Source organism: Hypomesus transpacificus, chromosome 11, assembly GCF_021917145.1.
Source record: "Hypomesus transpacificus isolate Combined female chromosome 11, fHypTra1, whole genome shotgun sequence".
In the NCBI taxonomy this organism is placed as follows: Eukaryota; Metazoa; Chordata; class Actinopteri; order Osmeriformes; family Osmeridae; genus Hypomesus; species Hypomesus transpacificus.
In genome coordinates this window covers 18,213,733-18,234,639 of record NC_061070.1, presented here as the reverse complement: position 1 = coordinate 18,234,639, position 20,907 = coordinate 18,213,733, and the positions used below count along the sequence as shown (strand labels likewise).

The 20,907-nt window shown below is 49.1% G+C and overlaps 1 protein-coding gene across 1 annotated transcript in view; it reads right to left on the bottom strand.

The window, feature by feature from the left end:
* Window positions 1-5,813: 5,813 nt before the first annotated feature.
* The window catches only part of wdr11 (WD repeat domain 11), a 51,238-nt gene continuing 36,144 nt past the window's right edge, over window positions 5,814-20,907 (bottom strand). The window contains exons 20-29 of the mRNA XM_047029012.1: window positions 19,580-19,688; window positions 18,539-18,601; window positions 18,180-18,245; window positions 16,268-16,448; window positions 11,858-11,953; window positions 9,518-9,683; window positions 8,508-8,605; window positions 8,156-8,301; window positions 7,879-7,958; window positions 5,814-7,763 (exon numbers count right to left, since the gene is read on the bottom strand). Coding sequence (XP_046884968.1) covers window positions 7,561-7,763; window positions 7,879-7,958; window positions 8,156-8,301; window positions 8,508-8,605; window positions 9,518-9,683; window positions 11,858-11,953; window positions 16,268-16,448; window positions 18,180-18,245; window positions 18,539-18,601; window positions 19,580-19,688 — 1,208 coding nt within the window. The 3' untranslated portion in view covers window positions 5,814-7,560. The remainder of the gene's footprint in view (window positions 7,764-7,878; window positions 7,959-8,155; window positions 8,302-8,507; window positions 8,606-9,517; window positions 9,684-11,857; window positions 11,954-16,267; window positions 16,449-18,179; window positions 18,246-18,538; window positions 18,602-19,579; window positions 19,689-20,907) is intronic.

The window sequence follows — 20,907 nt, the reverse complement described above, 5'->3', positions numbered from 1 at the left end:
GCCCTCGAAGAAACGCAGCACCACAAATGAACGTTAAACGCCGCAGCGTTTATTTGAAGAAATACGGTGACTGTGAGATCGAGGTTCTGACAACAGAGGTGGAGGCGAGAAAATGTGTCTTGTTTGGCGGCCTGTCATCAGGTATTAGTGACAAAAGAAAGTCGGCAGAGTGGAAAACTGTCACTATTTGCGCCCTTTCTTGTTTTTAACCTGCAGCACTTTGAGATTTAGCTAAATGTAAAGTGCATTACAAATAAAATTATCATTATTATTATAGGGCCATAAATGCGGTGGGTTCAGAGAACCGGACCATGGCAGAAATTAAGAAGAAATGGTCGGATATAAAACTTTAAATGAAGAAACAAGTGGTGGCGCATCGTAACAGCATGATTTTGTCGTTCGTTTGACAGCCTCAAGTTTAACAGAAGTTATTAAGTGGTGGCGGTATAAACAGAAGGCTATATAGCATTTCCCGTTTTGGGTTTTGGCATTTTATGATCATCCACATTAATGATCAATCTTTTATTTTTATGTTTGTTGAATAGTTAACGTCATAAACGTACTAGTGGAAACTTTATTTTGTAATGTTTGGTGAGTCTCGGCACTTTTCAGTTAGAATTTGCCATGTTACAGAGCCAGACAAGACTTTGCGGACGGTCCGCACATTCTCACGTCTGCTCAAAAGTTTCCGTGACGGCCCGCACATTCTGACGTCAAGTAAATCATTACACATCACAAAATGTGCGTGAAAACCAGCGTACGCAAGCTTTTTGTGCGTTTATACATGAGGCCCCAGGCCATGGGCTTCTCTCATCGTAATGTCCATGTCATCTTTGTCAAAATAGTTTCCTCCAAAGAGGCAACTGCTCAGAGTTACAGAAGACCAGACAAACAAACACAGAATATCACACAGCTGTGTAGACCACACTGACCTACTGGCCAAATCTGACTAACTCAAATGTCTACCAAAAAGGCAAGGCTGTTAACTCAAACTGTGAGGGTAACTTGGGCTATTTTCCTTTTATTCAGCTGCCTCAACAAATGAATTTTTTTTCTGTTGAGCTTTCGTGTTTTGTGCAATAACATTGCCAATTTACTGTACTCTTAAAAAGTGAACTAGTATCCAAGATCAACCACCCTTTGCAAACCCACCCTTCGCAAACATACACACACACACACACACACTAGGGTTGGCCAGCTGTGAAAAGAACCTCTGTGCTTGTGTGAGTACACTTTAACTAATCTGCTTGATCTAGCAATTTATTGACGATGAAAACTTCAAAAGGTCTGAAATTTGACCCGCATGCGTCTTCTAACCCATGGCCAATGCAATCTCCACAAGCAGTGGAGGGGGGGGGGGGGGGCCTGACCGATCCATGGGTCTTTATTGGATGATTTTGCTTCGGAATTAAACTAATTCACCCTTGATGACAAGGGGAAAGACGAGAAGCATTCCTTCCTCCCTCCCTACCTTCTTTATTAGCTAGTCTGCATGTGACAGGACTATTCATTCCCTGCTCTACCCTTTCCCCTCTGACACACACACACACCCAACCCCAACATTTTATATTACCGGCTGGGAATTTATACTGCCTTTTGAGTGAAATAGCTACTAGGCCTCATTCTGGGGCAGGGCTCCATCGCTCCATCGCAGAGCTCTCTTTATGACTGAACAGTAGTAAGGCCCCTCAGACACAGGCCCTCCACTCACGGCACTCTGGGACCTGGAGTTCCAGCAGGTCAGAGTTACAGCCCGTCACTTGCACACACAGACAAAATAAAGTGCTTTTTATGATTGAATGGATGGAAACTTCCAACAGAACTCTGTGCACTGTCTCAGCACCCTGCAACAGAACTACAAAAAAACAGGTCAAACTTTAGTCCCCTCCTTGTTCCCCAGCCCCAGCCCCTAGCCCCAGCCTCCAGCCCCAGCCTCAGCCCCTAGCCCAAGCCTCCAGCCCCAGCCTCAGCCCCTAGCCCAAGCCTCCAGCCCTCTGCCCCAGCCTCAGCCCCTAGCCCAAGCCTCCAGCCCTCTGCCCCAGCCTCAGCCCCAAGCCCCAGCTTCACCCAGGCTTGTCTAGCCCCTGTTCCACTAGGCCTGCCGGCCTATCAGGTTACCACCATTCTGGGTCAAAACTCTCCTCCTGCTTCCACTTAGAGCCCAGTTTCATTATTTCAGATTTATCACTGCTGAATTTGCCAGTTGTCATGTTTTCCTTACATATGCCTTAAGTGTAATTCATAGCATCTAATGCAGGGAGCCAGACTGTAAGTTAGTTAGTTGTTAGTTTCCCAGGCCAGTGGCTTAGGGCTGGTGGCCAGAGTAAGGCAGGATAGGGTAGGGTAGGTGGAGTAGGGTTGGGTAGGTGGAGCAGGGTAGGGCATGGTTGGGTAGGGCAGGGTAGGCAGGGTAGCGCAGGGTAAGGAGGGCAGGGCAAGTATGGCAAGATCCCTCCTCCCTTCCAGCCCAGAAATCCTCCCTTCCCCCCTCTCCTTCCCTGTCTCCCTCACTTTCCTTCTCCCATTCTCTCTCTCCTTCTCATGTGTACCCACATTATAAAAATGTTTTGGGAGCAAAGGCAGTGTGTGTGTGTGTGTGCGTGAGTGTGTGTGTGTGTGTGTGTCTGTGAAGCATGCAGGAGTTGGGCTGTGTACTTCACACTGATTTCCAGATTAGTGTGCAGCAGTACCTTGTGTCAGATTGTCTCACTGATAGAGGAACACGGCGCCGTGAAGCACAAACACTCACCCTAACCCTAACACTGTTATGACACAAACCTCCATACGCTCTGCAGCTGACCCACTAACACACCTCTGACACACACAGCCAACCAGCCTGGAAAGTTGCTCTTTACCGGGTCAATGTCAAAGATTTTTACGCTGGGTGTTGGGTTTGGTTTCTGGGGAAACCTAGACTACTGTTGAGGGGTTCCCTTTGTTTTTGTCCTCACTGTGACAAATCAACAAAAAGTTCATTTCATTTAAACCAGGTCATCTTGAACCTATGACAGCATAAACATCAGGAAACACCTAAGAGTAATACGATATAGCATAAGCACTTGTGTGTTCCTAACAGACTGTACAATACTGGATCTAAGTGAATCCAGCAGGCACTCTCACGCCTCCCCCTGCCTAGTGCCTGCTGCCCTCTAGTGGAGGCTGGCTCCATCCTGCTGGAGGGCTCCATCCTGCTGGAGGGCTCCATCCTGCTGGAGGGCTCCATCCTGCTGGAGGGCTCCATCCTGCTGCCCTGAACAACTCTTCCTCATAACGCATCAGCTGTGAGGGATCTGAACTTTTATAGTAGTTTGGATGTTTTCTGCACCATGCTGGTGTGTCTGGCCCAGTCCACCTGCATCTCCTTTCTGCACCATGCTGGTGTGTCTGGCCGGCTGCTGCCCGTAGGAAACCCACTCTGCATGAGCAGAAAGGAAAACACAGATGCCCCCAACCTGCAGGACAGTGTCTCTGCACTAACACCCTGCAGGACAGTCTCTCTGCACTAACATCACACAGGAAAGAGGCCAAAACACGAGTGTGCTTGTGTTACGCACACACACACACACGTACACAGTGTCTACTAACAACACAGGAAACAGATGTACTCCAGAATGGGTATCCCTCCAGCCGTCCCTCCGTCCCAAGACATAGCTCATCTCACCACACCAGGCCCACAACAACCATGTCTCCCTGCTCTCATCTCACTACAGACAACAGCAACTTGTGAGGGGCCTCTCTCTCACACTCTATCCTCCTTGTTCTCCGTCACACTCACTCTCCATCTCTCTCTCTCACGTCCTGTCTCACAACAGGCCACTAAGGTGTCCCTGGTGCCTAATGTTCAGGAACTCTGACTGGGTAGTCAGATGGCTGAGCGGTGAGGGAGTCGGGCTTGTAATCAGATGATTGCCGGATCGATTCCCCACTGTGCAAAATGAAGTTGTGTCCTTGGGCAAGGCACTTCATCCTACTTGCCTCGGGGGGAATGTCCCTGTACTTACTGTAAGTCGCTCTGGATAAGAGCGTCTGCTAAATGACTAAATGTTAATGTAGTCAGTCACCAACTGAGGACATCTATTCTGAGTATTTACCTGTAGTATAGCCTTTAGAGCAAGGTTTCCTATTCCTTCCTGTCATTCTCGCACACACTCACACACACACACACACCCACACTTTCCTGAGGATGAGCCCAGTGGAGCTGTGTGGATCCAGGCAGGCAGCTCCACTCTCCCATTACAATGTCCTCATTGATTCTGTGGGCTTCAGTAAATGAAGGAGCCCACCACAGCATGCAGGCGTGGTGGCCACAAAGCCGCTGTTTAAAAGACAACAGCAGCTTTCTGACAGATGATCCTGTCCACAAGTCATTACAGGGAGTCAATAACAGTTTGTCATCACATGGTAATGTTCCAGAGATCTTGTCGTTCCCCTATGCCCTCCTCTCCCTCATTCCTCCCCTCATCCTCCTCCTCCCCTCACCTCTCCACTCTTCCCCCTTCCCCCACTCTTTCGGAGAAAAAGAGGGTGAGAGCGAGGGAGAAACGGATGTGACCTTTACACTATGAGGTTCCCTGTGGAGGGGCACACAGACTGGGCCATGGTGACGTCTGTAAGAAGCACAAGGAGGCCAAAAAGGAACAGTGATGCATGAGAGACCTGAGAGAATATGAGGGTTTCTAAATCACATCTGGGGGATGATGTCCGTGCTGGGAAGGAAGATTTATGAAGAAGACAACAATTTGGAAGATGTTTCAGAGAAATGTGAGACTTGCTGCCCCTGGCAGGGATCTCCTGGAGGGAATCAAGATGAAGGAAGAAGAAGAAAAACTAAGGATGGAAAAAGCTGACAGAAAAAAGGTAAACTGGTCTATCTGAGGGTTTCTTGGTCTTCCTAATGCTAGTTGGTTAGGGTTAGTGAACAGGGAGTGGGTCTTGGGTTAGGGATAGTGAACAGGGAGTGGGTCTTGGGTTAGGGATAGTGAACAGGGAGTGGGTCTTGGGTTAGGGATAGTGAACAGGGAGTGGGTCTTGGGTTAGGGATAGTGAACAGGGAGTGGGTCTTGGGTTAGGGATAGTGAACAGGGAGTGGGTCTTGACCGGCTGTGTGCCAGTTGTCCTCAGGCTGGGAGGGAGAGGCTGTTCAAGCCAATAAGGAACAGGACTCACCACTGACAGAATGGCTATAGAAGACAGATGGTGTGAATACAGAAGCTGGCTGGCTGGTTCAAGATGACTGGTTCAAGGATGCTGGCTAGTTCAGGATGACTGGTTCAGGGAGGCCATGCGTACAGAGGCTGGTGGACTCAGCAGTCACCAGGGTTAGGAGCTAGTGAGCCTCCTCCTCTTTGTTCTCCTTCACAGGAAGAATAAACTGAGGAAAGAAAAGAAGAAGAAAAGAGTGAAAAAAAGAAAGATAAAAAAAGAAGTTGGGCTTTGCCAGTGATCCAGCTCCGTTTTAATGCTGCTTTAGGACCTAATTCACCATACGACAGCTTGATTAATGTATCCTGCTTTGATTGATTATACCTGGCCTGAAATCAAATGGCCATAATTCTAAAAGGCTTGTTAAGAATCTTTCTATAGTCTGCACTTTTGGCACACAGTTCATGACTAGAATACAAATCTTTCTGCACCTGTCTGCAGCACCTTCGTACATACAAATACAACCTAACCCTATATAACAGTTTAATTCAGCTCAAATACGACAGTTCAATTCAGCTCAAATACGACAGTTCAATTCAGCTCAAATACAACAGCACCCTCGTGTGGTTAGAAATGTTTTGCAAACAAAAAATGACATTTGAGACAGCACTTTATACATATTTAAACTTTTATTGCTATCCACTTACACATACATCTTCTTGTCATATATTTGTAAAGGTTAAAGCAGATGTGAGGGTTACGAGCGAGGATGGAACAATGAAAAAAGTCTCATGATGAAACAAAGGCATGTTTAACTTTGTGTCTCTAACTGCTACATTTTCTAACCTCTTTACAACAACAGTTCTGAGATTGACAACAAAAAAGCACAACACAATGTTTATTAATTCCTATATTCAGACTTGCAGAATGGATGTGTTTACGCACTGCTCTACAACACAGCCTGGTTTGACTGGAGGACAAGAATACAGGATTACCCACTGAACTGGAGAAGTGCTGGAAGGGGGGGGGGGGGGATACACAAGAACTAAAGGACAATCCATAGATTTAGATAAAATATTGCATCATACAGTTACTAAACAACTGTTCACACGACTCCCACTGGTCCCTGGACAGGTGGCCTGGTGGACAGGTGGGCTGGTGGAGAGGTGGGCATGTGGTGCAAGGGTGCTGGGACTGGATGCTCTGATCCCAGCATGCAAAGCAGCTTTCAGCTGTTGGTCTGACAGGAGCCTGGAACACAACTGAGGCCCCACATGTGGACTATACAAACAACAATACCATTATGTTAACGCATAACTGTTTACATCCAAACAAACTCATTGTACAATACAGGATCTTATTCTCCTACTGTAGCTCTCAACAATAACAGGATCAAAAGGAAACGTTTGTTGTGGGAAAGTTGATATAGCATTATGTGACTCACATAATTATGAACAAAGATTCACTTTCTATGTCACAGAAAAAGGCAAAGATAATTTTCAAGTAAGATCTTTAACAAGGGTGAATATCAGCCTATTAACAAACCCATGACACATGTTGTATACTGGTTACTGCATGTGATCTGTGTGTTTCGACTCGTGCCCAGGGGCTTGAAACAACACCTCTGCCCGGGACACCCAGACAGGCGCTCTGCTTTGTTTAGAGGTCAGGGTTGGAAACCTAACTCTGTTTAGATTGCACTTTATATTCTGTCTAGATGTGCACAGCTTCTCTCCCTCTTCTCTCAGGCAGCCCTCCAGTCAGAGCTCAAGAGGACTTGGGTTTTAATAGGGGGAATTATTTGGATACATAAAACCCCCAAAAATAGTGCAAACATCTATTGATTACATCTTTTGGAATGCAATTCAGTCATGTAGCCATGAGACAACACACAAACACAACAAGAGTGCAGGTCCAGAATACACAGAACCAACGCTAATGTGCATACTGCAGGAGTTCATACAACAATCAGGTTTCACCACTGGCCACACCACATAAAGAGTTAGAGGTGGTTAGGGCCACATCAAATACAGCTTGATAATAATCCAGTTAAAATGTCAATAGTCCAAATCAACCAACAAGGAACCTTGAATGCTAACCTGCTGGAGCATAGAGACCAGAAACAGACTGAATGCTAAACTGCTGGAGCATAGAGACCAGAAACAGACTGAATGATAACCTGCTGGAGCATAGAGACCAGAAACAGACTGCTGGTCTCCACACCAAATCCAACACACATGCCGACTCCAGTGATTGACAGATTAGAGGATGATCTTTGCTCTGTGTTCTAACCCTCATCCTTCGTGCTGACCCAGGCCTTCCTCCCTCAAGGATGGTGAGGGCCTGGCTGGTCCCAGATCCATACCCCCGGCCAGCTCCACTGTCCTGTCCTCTGCTCTGCTCCAGGGTGAGGGGGGGCTACTCGCTGGTCTCCAGGCCCTGCTCCGCCTCGTCCTCCCCGGGGCTGGGCTCTGGCCCTGCTCCCACACCCTGGAACAGCTCCTCCAGCAACTGCTCTCCAGCGCCCCCTGCCCGTGAGGCCCACAGCGCAGCGCCCTCCCGCAAGCCCCAGGAGCGCAGCAGCCTGGCGTAGTCCACAAACGCAGCCCCAATCAGCTTATGTACACACACAGGTCAAGGACAAACTCTGGATGCTACATGCTAGATTCAGAGAGAGAGAGACAAAGAGACAGAGAGAGACAGACCAGACTAGAAGGACACCTGTGTGAAGGATATTGGTTGAGTCATTGGCCTCCATCACGCCATACTTCAGACAGGCTTCTATGAAGAGGGCAGCGCGGTCGAAGTATCTCATACTAGGAGAGAGATGCACAATCAGAGATCATCATCCACCTGGCCTCATCCCTAAAATCTAGAATCCATTCCTCAGATCTAGTACCATGTAACTGTTATTATTTGTAGCTGAGATGTTATTGTAGCACTCTGATCAACTAAATACTGTGAAAACTCTGCTGGTCAACCTGTGCTAGTGAGAGGGTAGGTGAGAGGTTACCTGTGCAGCATCTCCCCCACTTTGTGGAAGCATCCCAGAGAGAGCAGTACCAGCACAGCCTTGGACTTGTGGTTGACATGCGGGGAGCACAGGTGCTCAGCCCAGCGCTTCAGCACGTCAGAGCTCTCTGCAGGGTTCAGACGCACCTGGGACACACACGGACAGAAGTACATAAGTAAGCATTGTGGTATGGTTGTATTATAAACGCCAGTGTGTTCTGATGGACATTGCTGGGTATGTGTGTATGCATGAGTAGAGTGTGTAAGTATGTGTGTGTGTATGCGTGAATGTATGCGTGTATGTGTAAGTAGGTGTGTGTTTGTGCGAGTGTATGTGTGTGTGTGTGAGCTACCTTAGCCAGCCATGCAGCACGGTTCCACTCTCCATAGGTCTGCAGGTAACGACATGCGTCCACAGCCTTGTCAATCAAACACAACAGCTGCACACCCTCTGAGAGAGAGTGGGATGGAGAGAGAGAGAGAAGATTGAGAGAGAGAGGGAGAGAGAGGGATGGAGAGAGAGAACGAAGAGAAGAGGATATTTAGAGAATGAGAGATACAGGAGAGAAGGAGATTGAGAGAAAGACATGGAGAGACGGAGAGAGAGATGGAAAAAGGGAAGGATGTTAGAGGGAAAGTTTGATACTGCTCTACTGTAATATCCTACCTGCCAGCTGCTCTACTGTAATATCCTACCTGCCAGCTGCTCTGCTGTAATATCCTACCTGCCAGCTGCTCTACTGTAATATCCTACCTGCCAGCTGCTCTACTGTAATATCCTACCTGCCAGCTGCTCTACTGTAATATCCTACCTGCCAGCTGCTCTACTGTAATATCCTACCTGCCAGCTGCTCTGCTGTAATATCCTACCTGCCAGCTGCTCTACTGTAATATCCTACCTGCCAGCTGCTCTGCTGTAATATCCTACCTGCCAGCTGCTCTACTGTAATATCCTACCTGCCAGCTGCTCTGCTGTAATATCCTACCTGCCAGCTGCTCTGCTGTAATATCCTACCTGCCAGCTGCTCTACTGTAATATCCTACCTGCCAGCTGCTCTACTGTAATATCCTACCTGCCAGCTGCTCTACTGTAATATCCTACATGCCAGCTGCTCTGCTGTAATATCCTACCTGCCAGCTGCTCTACTGTAATATCCTACCTGCCAGCTGCTCTACTGTAATATCCTACCTGCCAGCTGCTCTACTGTAATATCCTACCTGCCAGCTGCTCTGCTGTAATATCCTACCTGCCAGCTGCTCTACTGTAATATCCTACCTGCCAGCTGCTCTACTGTAATATCCTACATGCCAGCTGCTCTGCTGTAATATCCTACCTGCCAGCTGCTCTACTGTAATATCCTACCTGCCAGCTTCCCATTGGCGATCATGTTGGTGGCCACCAGTTTGATGGTAGACTGGGAGGGGCCGGAGGAGGTGATGGTGGTGACCAGACACGCCTTCAGCGAGTCACAGTAGTAGCTGGGGTTGTCGGCGCTCGTCTCCAATAGCAACTGCACGGCCCTGTCCGTCTGAGAGGTAGAGGGATAAACCAGATCAATAATGGGAAAAGAGACAAACACCTCTATTATAGTCATTATGCTACTTCCCATGGGTTAGAGCGTGGGGGGGTAGAGCGTGGGGGGGGTACAGTGTAGGGGGGTAGAGCGTGGGGGGGTAGAGCGTGGGGGGGTAGAGCGTGGGGGGAGTAGAGCGTGGGGGGGTAGAGTGTGGGGCGGTAGAGCATAGGGGGGGTAGAGCGTGGGGGGGTAGAGCGTGGGGGGGTAGAGTGTGGGGGGTTAGAGCGTACGGGGGGTAGAGCGTGGGGGGGTAGAGCATGGGGGGGTAGAGCGTGGGGGGGTAGAGTGTGGGGGGTTAGAGCGTACGGGGGGTAGAGCGTGGGGGGGTAGAGCGTGGCGGGGTAGAGCGTGGGGGGTAGAGCGTGGGGGGGTAGAGCGTGGAGGGGTAGAGCGTGGCGGGGTAGAGCGTGGGGGGTAGAACGTGGGGGGGTAGAGCATGGGGGGGGTAGAGCGTGGGGGGGTAGAGCGTGGGGGGGTAGAACGTGGGGGGGGTAGAGCGTGGGGGAGTAGAGCGTGGGGGGGTAGAGCGTGGCGGGGTAGAGCGTGGGGGGGTAGAACGTGGGGGAGGTAGAGCGTGGGGGGGTATAGCGTGGGGGGGTAGAGCGTGGCGGGGTAGAGCGTTGGGGGGTAGAGCGTGGGGGGGTAGAGCGTGGGGGGTACAGTGTAGGGGGGTAGAGCGTGGGGGGGTAGAGCGTGGGGGGGTAGAGCGTGGGGGGAGTAGAGCGTGGGGGGGTAGAGTGTGGGGCGGTAGAGCATAGGGGGGGTAGAGCGTGGGGGGGTAGAGCGTGGGGGGGTAGAGTGTGGGGGGTTAGAGCGTACGGGGGGTAGAGCGTGGGGGGGTAGAGCATGGGGGGGTAGAGCGTGGGGGGGTAGAGTGTGGGGGGTTAGAGCGTACGGGGGGTAGAGCGTGGGGGGGTAGAGCGTGGCGGGGTAGAGCGTGGGGGGTAGAGCGTGGGGGGGTAGAGCGTGGAGGGGTAGAGCGTGGCGGGGTAGAGCGTGGGGGGTAGAACGTGGGGGGGTAGAGCATGGGGGGGGTAGAGCGTGGGGGGGTAGAGCGTGGGGGGGTAGAACGTGGGGGGGGTAGAGCGTGGGGGAGTAGAGCGTGGGGGGGTAGAGCGTGGCGGGGTAGAGCGTGGGGGGGTAGAACGTGGGGGAGGTAGAGCGTGGGGGGGTATAGCGTGGGGGGGTAGAGCGTGGCGGGGTAGAGCGTTGGGGGGTAGAGCGTGGGGGGGTAGAGCGTGGGGGGTACAGTGTAGGGGGGTAGAGCGTGGCGGGGTACAGCGTGGGGGGGTAGAGCGTGGGGGGGTAGAACGTGGGGGGGTAGAACGTGGGGGGGGTAGAGCGTGGGGGGGTAGAGCGTGGGGGGGTAGAGCGTGGGGGGGTAGAGCGTGGGGGGGTAGAGCATGGGGGGGTAGAGCGTGGGGGGACAGAGCGTGGGGGGTAGAGCGTGGGGGGTATAGCGTGGGGGGGGGGGGGGGCCCTGCAGCCTAACCCTAACCCTGCAGCCCAGAGAGAAGGATCCACAATGGCTGGCCTAACTCACACCCCATCACAGCTGTAGTTCACTGTAATTCTACTCATCATTAGCTCCCAGCCCTGCCCTCCTCCCTCCCTCACTGCCTTCCTCCCTCCCTCCCTGCCCTCCTCTCTCTCTCCCTGCCCTCCTCCCTAGGTAGGTAGATGGTACAGGAGGTAGATGGTAGAGGAGGTGTTCAGGTAGATGGTAGAGGAGGTAGATGGTAGAGGAGGTGTTCAGGTAGATGTTACAGGAGGTAGATGGTAGATGGTAGAGGAGGTAGATGGAAGAGGAGGTGTTCAGGTAGATGGTAGAGGAGGTAGATGGTAGCTGAGGTGCTGAGGTAGATGGTAGAGGAGGTGTTCAGGTAGATGGTAGAGGAGGTAGATGTTAGATGAGGTGTTCAGGTAGATGGTAGAGGAGGTAGATGTTAGATGAGGTGTTCAGCTAGATGGTAGAGGAGGTAGATGTTAGATGAGGTGTTCAGGTAGATGGTAGATGGTAGAGGAGGTAGATGGTAGATGAGGTGTTCAGGTAGATGGTAGAGGAGGTAGATGGTAGAGGAGGTAGATGGTAGAGGAAGTAGATGACAGATTTAGGTAGTACTGACCTGGCCCAGAAGGAGGAGCTGATCAGCACACTTCTTGGTGTGTTCATAACTGGACCTCTTCACCTCCTGCAGATGGACTCTCTCAAGCTGGAACTTCTGTTTGAGGAGGGAGGGAGTGATTCAAGGAGAGAGATGGGGAGAGGAAGAGAGACATATGCTATTACTTCTTTAAATACTCAAGCCACATTTTGATTTGATGTCCCTCTTACAAGGATTGCATGTAGAGTGTTGCAGAAAACCTTGATGGAATTCAAGCTAATGTGAGCAAAGGGATTTTAGACCACAAAACAACCAGGATCATCTACACCATAGATTTTTTACATTGTAAGAGCTCATCAGTTTTAATAAGGGACTCAGGGAGATGATTGTAAGTGTCAGTGTGTGTGTGCTACTGTGCGTGTTAGTGTGTTTTGGGTAGAACATGTACTAACGGACAGGAGAGGAGGAGAGGAAGACAGGAGAGGAGGAGAGGAGAGGAGGAGAGGAAAGGAAAGGAGGAGAGGACAGGAGAGGAGGAGAGGAGAGGAGGAGAGGAAAGGAAAGGAGGAGAGGACAGGAGAGGAGGACAGAAGAGGAGGACAGGAGGAGGTCTGAGCTGACACAAGAGACATATGGAAGTCCTGACTGATGCTGGATGCGCTAGACTGTAATAGAGATCTTGAGATCACAGGAGAGATCCTGGCCAGCGATATCACTGCACTCAGACAAGAACATTTTTGTTCACAACCGAATCTGTAATCTCTGCAAATGTTCTGCAGACAAATGAACATCATTTAACCAAGCCACTTCCTGTAAATTAATTTAAATCACTGTGAATTCAATCGTATTTGCAAATACTATAATTGGTTCATAGGGAAATTAGCTATGTGACATTTACTACGTTCCAAGTGTTCGAGCTATTCTGGCAGGCACTTCTGGAAGACTTGCTCTTGAGATGAAAACTTCAGGATTGAGCACATAGTATACATTTATGCATTTAGCAGACGCTTTTATAGTATATAGGGGTGGGCGATATGGCCAAAATCTCCTATCACGGTATGAGTAATTTTGTATCACGATTACGGTATATATCACGGTATAGTAATTGATATAGTAAATATAGTCAATTTAATTAAGAAATGGTACTATATAACCATACCGTACTTCATTATCACACTTGATTATTTATTACAAACAAAAACTGCCTCACATGAGACAACACTTGAGTTAAAAACATGACTCAAAGTTACAAGTACGAGCGTTCCGATTGGCTGACGCACAGTCATGCCATCCGCGTGGTGATCTAGTCACAGCGCAATACGGATCCGTAATGCCCTCAGACAAACGGGGAGGGGGGGGTTAAAAATAATTCCTTCGTTAATAATTTGTTACACAGAACTTTATTATATTAAATATTCATCCAAAATTATTCACACCTTCACAAAATCAACCACAAACAAATAATTTCTGCATATGCAAGTAGCAACGCTAGTGCTAAATAACAATTTAACTGGTCGGCTCCATGACGCCGGGTAGGTTAAGTAGCTAGCTAGCTCCTGAGACTTCTCACCAAAAGAACGAAGGGGAACCTTCGATTAAGACATGTTCGTAGGTACCTAGAGAAAAGTAGCCTGAACTTTCCTAGATCTTAAGCTAATGCTGAATGCTCACTGATATAGCTGTCTGTCTAGAACGGCGAATGTATGCATCCTTGCTAACGTGTGCTGACGTTGTGACTATGTATGTGAGAAAGACGCGTAAGTGACAGAGATTGAGGGAGAGCAGGGAAAGGAAATGCAGCTGATAGAATTCGCTGCATGTTTAAACTAAATAGTGTTGAATTTTTTTTTTACGAAAGGCAATATGTGGCGGCCCAGTGTTTCCCACAGATTAGAAATCTAATTGTGGCGGGGAGGGGTGGGGGTTGTCAGACCGGGGGGGGGGGGGGGGGGGGGGGGGGGGGGGTCGTGTCGTAATAATTCCTTCGTTAATAATTCGTTACACAGTTAATTTGTTAATAATTTGTTACATTAAATATTAATCCAAAATGATTCACACCTTCACAAATTAACAACAACTAACATCATTTCTGCATTATGCATGTAGCAACGCTAGTGGTAAACAACTATTTAACTGGTTGGCTCCATGACGCCGAGTAAGTAGCTAGCTCTTGAGACTTCTCACCAAAAGAACGAAGGGGAAACTTCGAGTACTGTAAGTCGCTCTGGATAAGAGCGTCTGCTAAATGACTAAATGTAAATGTGAGTAAGGTACTTAGCGAAAAGTAGCCTCAACTTTCCTCGACTTTTAGCTACGGCACTAATGCTGAAGGCTCGCTGATATCTGTCGGTCTTACTAGAACGGCATGTGTATGCATTGTTGCTAACGTGTGCTGACGTAGTGACTGTGTGCATATGTGGGAAAGACGCATGAGTGACAGAGAGACGGAGGGAGAGCAGGGGAAAGGAAATGCAGCTGAACGAATACGCTGCGTGTTTGAACCTAAATAGCGATTAAAAAAAAATGTTTTACGAAACGCAATGTGTGGCGGCCGGTGTTGATTCTGTGGCGCACCGCCACAAATTAGTCTGTGTGTGGGAAACACTGCGGCCGGTGTTGATTCTGTGGCGCATCGCCACAAATTAGTCTGTGTGGGAAACACTGAAAAGTATACCGCGGTTGAAACGGTATAGCCAAATCTCTCCTGGTAGACACATTTCTACCGTTGCACGGTATATACCGTCATACCGCCCAGCCCTAATAGAATACAATAAATAATCAATATTTGTATTGAGTTAGGTCCACTATTTGAGGTAAAAAGCAACATAGTTTCACAAAATAAGGCTCCTCTCATCAAGAGCTAGATTTAAAACATTCTGCTGTTTCCTTGGCAACTGACAGGCCATCTTTCGCTGGTTGAGTGGCTGCCATGCCAACCAGGCGGAGTATGCACAGACTGTCCAATCAATGATCTGCTTTTAAGAAGAAGAGAAACAGGAGGGTTGGTCGATGACGGACCTGAAATTGGACTGCTGTGTGGACACCAGAACCACATTCAGCACTATATACGCTCATCACTATCTACATTCATCACTATCTACGCTCATCACTATCTACGCTCATCACTATCTACGCTCATCACTATATACGCTCATCACTATATATGGTCCTCACTATATACGCTCATCACTATCTACATTCATCACTATATACGCTCATCACTATATATGGTCCTCACTATATACGCTCATCACTATCTACATTCATCCCTATCTACATTCATCACTATCTACATTCATCACTATATATGGTCCTCACTATATACGCTCATCACTATCTACATTCATCCCTATCTACATTCATCACTATCTACATTCATCACTATATATGGTCCTCACTATATACGCTAATCACTATCTACATTCATCACTATCTACATTCATCACTATATATGGTCCTCACTATATACGCTCATCACTATCTACATTCATCACTATATACGCTCATCACTATATAAGCTCATCACTATATACGCTCATCACCATCTACATTCATCACTATCTGTTTGTGTACGTGTTTCTGACCCCTGCAGCACACTAATTTCCTTTTGAAGGATAAATAAAGTTGAAAGTATCTACGCTCCTCACTATATACACTCATCACTATCTACATTCATCACTATATACGCTCATCACTATGTACATTCATCATGGTCCAAGTCCACTGATCATCTTGCATTCTCTAACAGGTTGATTCAAGAGACACACACACACACACAGTGAACACATCTATCCATATAGTATGTTTGAGTGTGTGTGTGTGTTTGTGTGCGTGTGTATGTGTGAGTATATGTTTGTGTGTGTGTATGTGTGTGCATATGTGTATGTGTGTGTGTGTGCGTGTGAAGAGCATCAGTGAAAAGCTTCTCTCTCCCTAATGGAGACTGGATGTCTTGTTTTCTCCAAAAGCCCAGAGCCAGATCCAAGATTATTAACCCATGTCTGAGGTGGTCTGTCACTGACCATGTCGGAGGTGCTCTGGTTAGTGTCACAGTATCACAGACATACTGGGCAGCACGGTGGCCCAGTGGTTAGCACTGTCGCCTCACTGCAAGAAGTTCCCTGGTTCAAACCCCGGTCGCTTCCAGGTCCTTTCTGTGTGGAGTTTACATGTTCTCCCCGTGCGTGCCTGTGTGGGTTTCCTCTTGGTACTCTGGTTTCCCCCACCATCATAAAGACATGCATTGTATGAATGTTGGTGGTGGTCGCAGGGGCCGTAGGATAGGCAGCCACGCTTCAGTACCACCACCGGTTTAACTGTGTCTGAAAGAATGCTGGACTCTGTGAAGCGACTTTGAGTACTTTGAAAAGCGCTATATAAATAAAATGTGCAACTACTATACTAACCCAATACCAAACCTCTGTCACTGACCTGGAAGTAGTTGCTCTCACACAGGGTGTCATGGCAGATGTCTAGGTGGCCCTGCGGGTTTCCAGGGGCCCCCTGGGGGCCTCCTGCAGGGGGCACGCTGAGTTGGCGAGCCTGGGAAAAGGCCTGGATGTAGTGGGCCGCCACGGTCCAAAAGTGCAGGTCCGACTCATCTCCAAACAACCTGGACAAGACCACAGCACCAGTCACTAGCTGGACGGACGAGACCGACCACAGCGGTCAACATCTGAGAGGTCAGGCTGGGTGCCCTGGAGAGGTCAGGCTGGGTGCCCTGGAGAGGTCAGGCTGGGTGCCCTGGAGAGGTCAGGCTGGGTACCCTGGAGAGGTCAGGCTCAGGCTGGGTGCCCCGGAGAGGTCAGGCTGGGTACCCTGGAGAGGTCAGGCTGGGTGCCCTGGAGAGGTCAGGCTGGGTGCCCTGGAGAGGTCAGGCTGGTTGCCCTGGAGAGGTCAGGCTGGTTGCCCTGCAGTTGACCACTAACTGACCACTGAGTACTTAAGAAAGATTTGTTGGATCAGATGTTAGTTTATTTCCTCCAGGAACACAATGACTCTTATTGAGGAACTTGGTGCACTTGTTGGTTAGTTGTAACTGATTTAACGACTTGTACTCGCTGTGAATTATATTATTGTTGCTCGCTTTCCTCCAGGTACACTATAGCACTTTCGAGGATCATGTTGTTTAATTGTAACTTGTTTAACTACATGCTCTTCTGGTTCTACCCATTGGCACTTATTTGCTTTTCACAATGTATGCTTCATGTTTCGGCTACCCACATAGTTTTTGGGGCTATCTTGTTGTTTATGATCATTGGCCTATGCACCTTTTGTAAAGCTCTTTCTTAGAAGTGGCTCTGGATAAAAGCATCTGCTAAATGACTACATGTAAATGCATGCCCACACACACACACCCTTTATTTACATTTAGTCATTTAGCAGACGCTCTTATCCAGAGCGACTTTATCTTCCTTTCTTAACACCATCCAAATATTTGCACAGCAGTGAGATATATCTTTTATGTTGAACTGTTGCTAGGTTACCCTTTTTTTTCGTTAACAAAGGCCATGAAAAATTGAAAAGCTTTGAGACTTGAAAAGTAACAGGAGAGGGACTCTGACCAGGACGCTACGTGATTGTGAGGTTTTATACAGTTCCACAAAGAGGGACCTTGCAAATCCTTTCACACTTATCCAGAACCCAGAAGGTTTGTGTGTGTCAGTGAGCGAGTGCGTGTGTGTGTCTGTGTGGGCAGGAGAGCAGGAGGACAGGAGAGGAGGAGGAGGACAGGAAAGAAGGAGAGGACAGGAGGGGAGGATAGGAGATGAGGAGGACAGGAGAGGAGGACAGCAGAGGAGAGGAGGAGAGGAGGACAGGAGAGAAGGAGAGGAGGAGGACAGGAGGAGAGGAGGACAGGAGAGGAGGAGGACAGGAGGAGAGGAGGACAGGAGGAGAGGAGGAGGACAGGAGGAGAGGAGGACAGGAGGAGAGGAGGAGGACAGGAGGAGAGGAGGACAGGAGAGGAGGAGGACAGGAGAGGAGGAGGACAGGAGGAGAGGAGGAAAGGAGGACAGGAGGAGAGGAGGACAGGAGGACAGGAGAGGACAGGAGAGGAGGAGCACAGGAGGAAAGGAGGACAGGAGGAGAGGAGGACAGGAGAGGACAGGAGAGGAGGAGCACAGGAGGAAAGGAGGACAGGAGGAGAGGAGGACAGGAGAGGAGGAGGACAGGAGGAGAGGAGGACAGGAGGAAAGGAGGACAGGAGGGGAGGAGGACAGGAGGAGAGGAGGACAGGAGAGGAGGAAGACAGGAGGAGAGGAGGACAGGAGAGGAGGAGGACAGGAGAGGAGGACAGGAGAGGAGGAGGGTGCTGGGTGGCTGAATGGTGACTGGGACTCACCGTGACACCAGGAGGCATCGCTGTAGCAGGTTGAGCTCTGGATCTTGGAGAACGCTCTTCATGTCACTAGGAGCCAATCAGACACGGACGGACATACACAAGCACGCATGGACACACACACACATACACAAAGGCAGTTAGGGACATTACAAACAGCAGGAAGAGACAAAAGCTGGATTTAACCTTAACCCTAACCCTGCTGTCTAGCCTAAATAACCCAGGACAGGGTCACACACACAATGACAAACACACTGCACACACACATACCCCCATGCCATCATACACAGACAAACACACTGCACACACACATCTGAGGCTGTCTCTCTGTTCAGGACAGGACAGGTCTCATGTTCACTCACTTGGACATGGAGTTGAGCTGCTCCTGTATGAGTCCTTTAATCTCCTCTTTTTCACTGTAATCACTAGAGACCGGAGAGAGCAGAGGGGAGAGAGAGCATAGAGAAAAGGAGAGAGGATAGAGAGAAAGGAGAGAGAGGAGAGGAGAGAGAGGAGAGATATTAAACCTGACCTGGGGTTAGTTAATGTGGAGCTTTGTAGTCATCTGCACATATAATGAACAGGAAGTGAAGTGGACGGCCACTACAGATACATGGGGTCAGACAGAGAGAACCCCTCTGCTGGGAGTTGAACAGCCAAACTTAGCCCGACCTCCAGTTAGGACAAAGTGTTAGAGAGCCGGACAGATAAGGAGAGGCAGAGAACGGCAGTGGGGAGGACAGAATAAGATCATTACAAGAAGAGAGGAGGCAGAGGGAGCTAGAGAATGAATGAGAGGACGAGGCAGGTAGAGAGGATGAGAGGAGGAGGCAGGTAGAGAGGATGAGAGGAGGAGGCAGGTAGAGAGGATGAGAGGAGGTACAGGGAGCTAGAGAATGAATGAGAGGACGAGGCAGGTAGAGAGGATGAGAGGAGGAGGCAGGTAGAGAGGATGAGAGGAGGAGGCAGGTAGAGAGGATGAGAGGAGGTACAGGGAACTAGAGAATGAATGAGAGGAGGAGGCAGGTAGAGAGGATGAGAGGAGGAGGCAGGTAGAGAGGATGAGAGGAGGAGGCAGGTAGAGAGGATGAGAGGAGGAGGCAGGTAGAGAGGATGAGAGGAGGAGGCAGGTAGAGAGAATGAGAGGAGGAGGCAGGTAGAGAGAATGAGAGGAGGAGGCAGGTAGAGAGAATGAGAGGAGGAGGCAGGTAGAGAGGATGAGAGGAGGAGGCAGGTAAAGAGGATGAGAGGAGGAGGCAGGTAGAGAGGATGAGAGGAGGAGGCAGGTAGAGAGGATGAGAGCAGGAGGCAGGTAAAGAGGATGAGAGGAGGTACAGGGAACTAGAGAATGAATGAGAGGACGAGGCAGCTAGAGAATGAATGAGAGAAGGAGGGGTACGTACACTTGTGAGATGTCCATGGTGAAGGAGCCCGACCAGGGCTGGAGCTGAAGGAAGGCCTTCAGGGTGAGGGCAGCTCGGGGCAGCAGCAGGTAGGGGCACCACACTGGGTCTGGAGAGAAGGAGGGAGAGAGGGAGGGAGGGACGGAGAGAGGAGGGATATGAGGGAAAGGAGGAGGGATATGAGGGAGAGGAGGGAGAGAGGAGGAGAAAAGCAAAATCACTTATCGATCAGCCACTCATGTGAACATTTGATGGGTTTCAAAATGTATGAGAGGCCGTCTAGGGAGAAACTACTGAATAACTTTCTCATACACATGCACTCTTCACTTGTGCTACCCCATGAAACACTCATACACATGCACTCTTCACTTGTGCTACCCCATGAAACACTCATACACATGCACTCTTCACTTGTGCTACCCCATGAAACACTCATACACATGCACTCTTCACTTGTGCTACCCCATGAAACACTCATACACATGCACTCTTCACTTGTGCTACCCCATGAAACACTCATACACATGCACTCTTCACTTGTGCTACCCCATGAAACACTCATACACATGCACTCTTCACTTGTGCTACCCCATGAAACACTCATACACATGCACTCTTCACTTGTGCTACCCCATGAAACACTCATACACATGCACTCTTCACTTGTGCTACCCCATGAAACACTCATACACATGCACTCTTCACTTGTGCTACCCCATGAAACACTCATACACATGCACTCTTCACTTGTGCTACCCCATGAAACACTCATACACATGCACTCTTCACTTGTGCTACCCCATGAAACACTCATACACATGCACTCTTCACTTGTGCTACCCCATGAAACACTCATACACATGCACTCTTCACTTGTGCTACCCCATGAAACACTCATACACATGCACTCTTCACTTGTGCTACCCCATGAAACACTCATACACATGCACTCTTCACTTGTGCTACCCCATGAAACACTCATACACATGCACTCTTCACTTGTGCTACCCCATGAAACACTCATACACATGCACTCTTCACTTGTGCTACCCCATGAAACACTCATACACATGCACTCTTCACTTGTGCTACCCCATGAAACACTCATACACATGCACTCTTCACTTGTGCTACCCCATGAAACACTCATACACATGCACTCTTCACTTGTGCTACCCCATGAAACACTCATACACATGCACTCTTCACTTGTGCTACCCCATGAAACACTCATACACATGCACTCTTCACTTGTGCTACCCCATGAAACACTCATACACATGCACTCTTCACTTGTGCTACTTGTGCTACCCCATGAAACACTCATA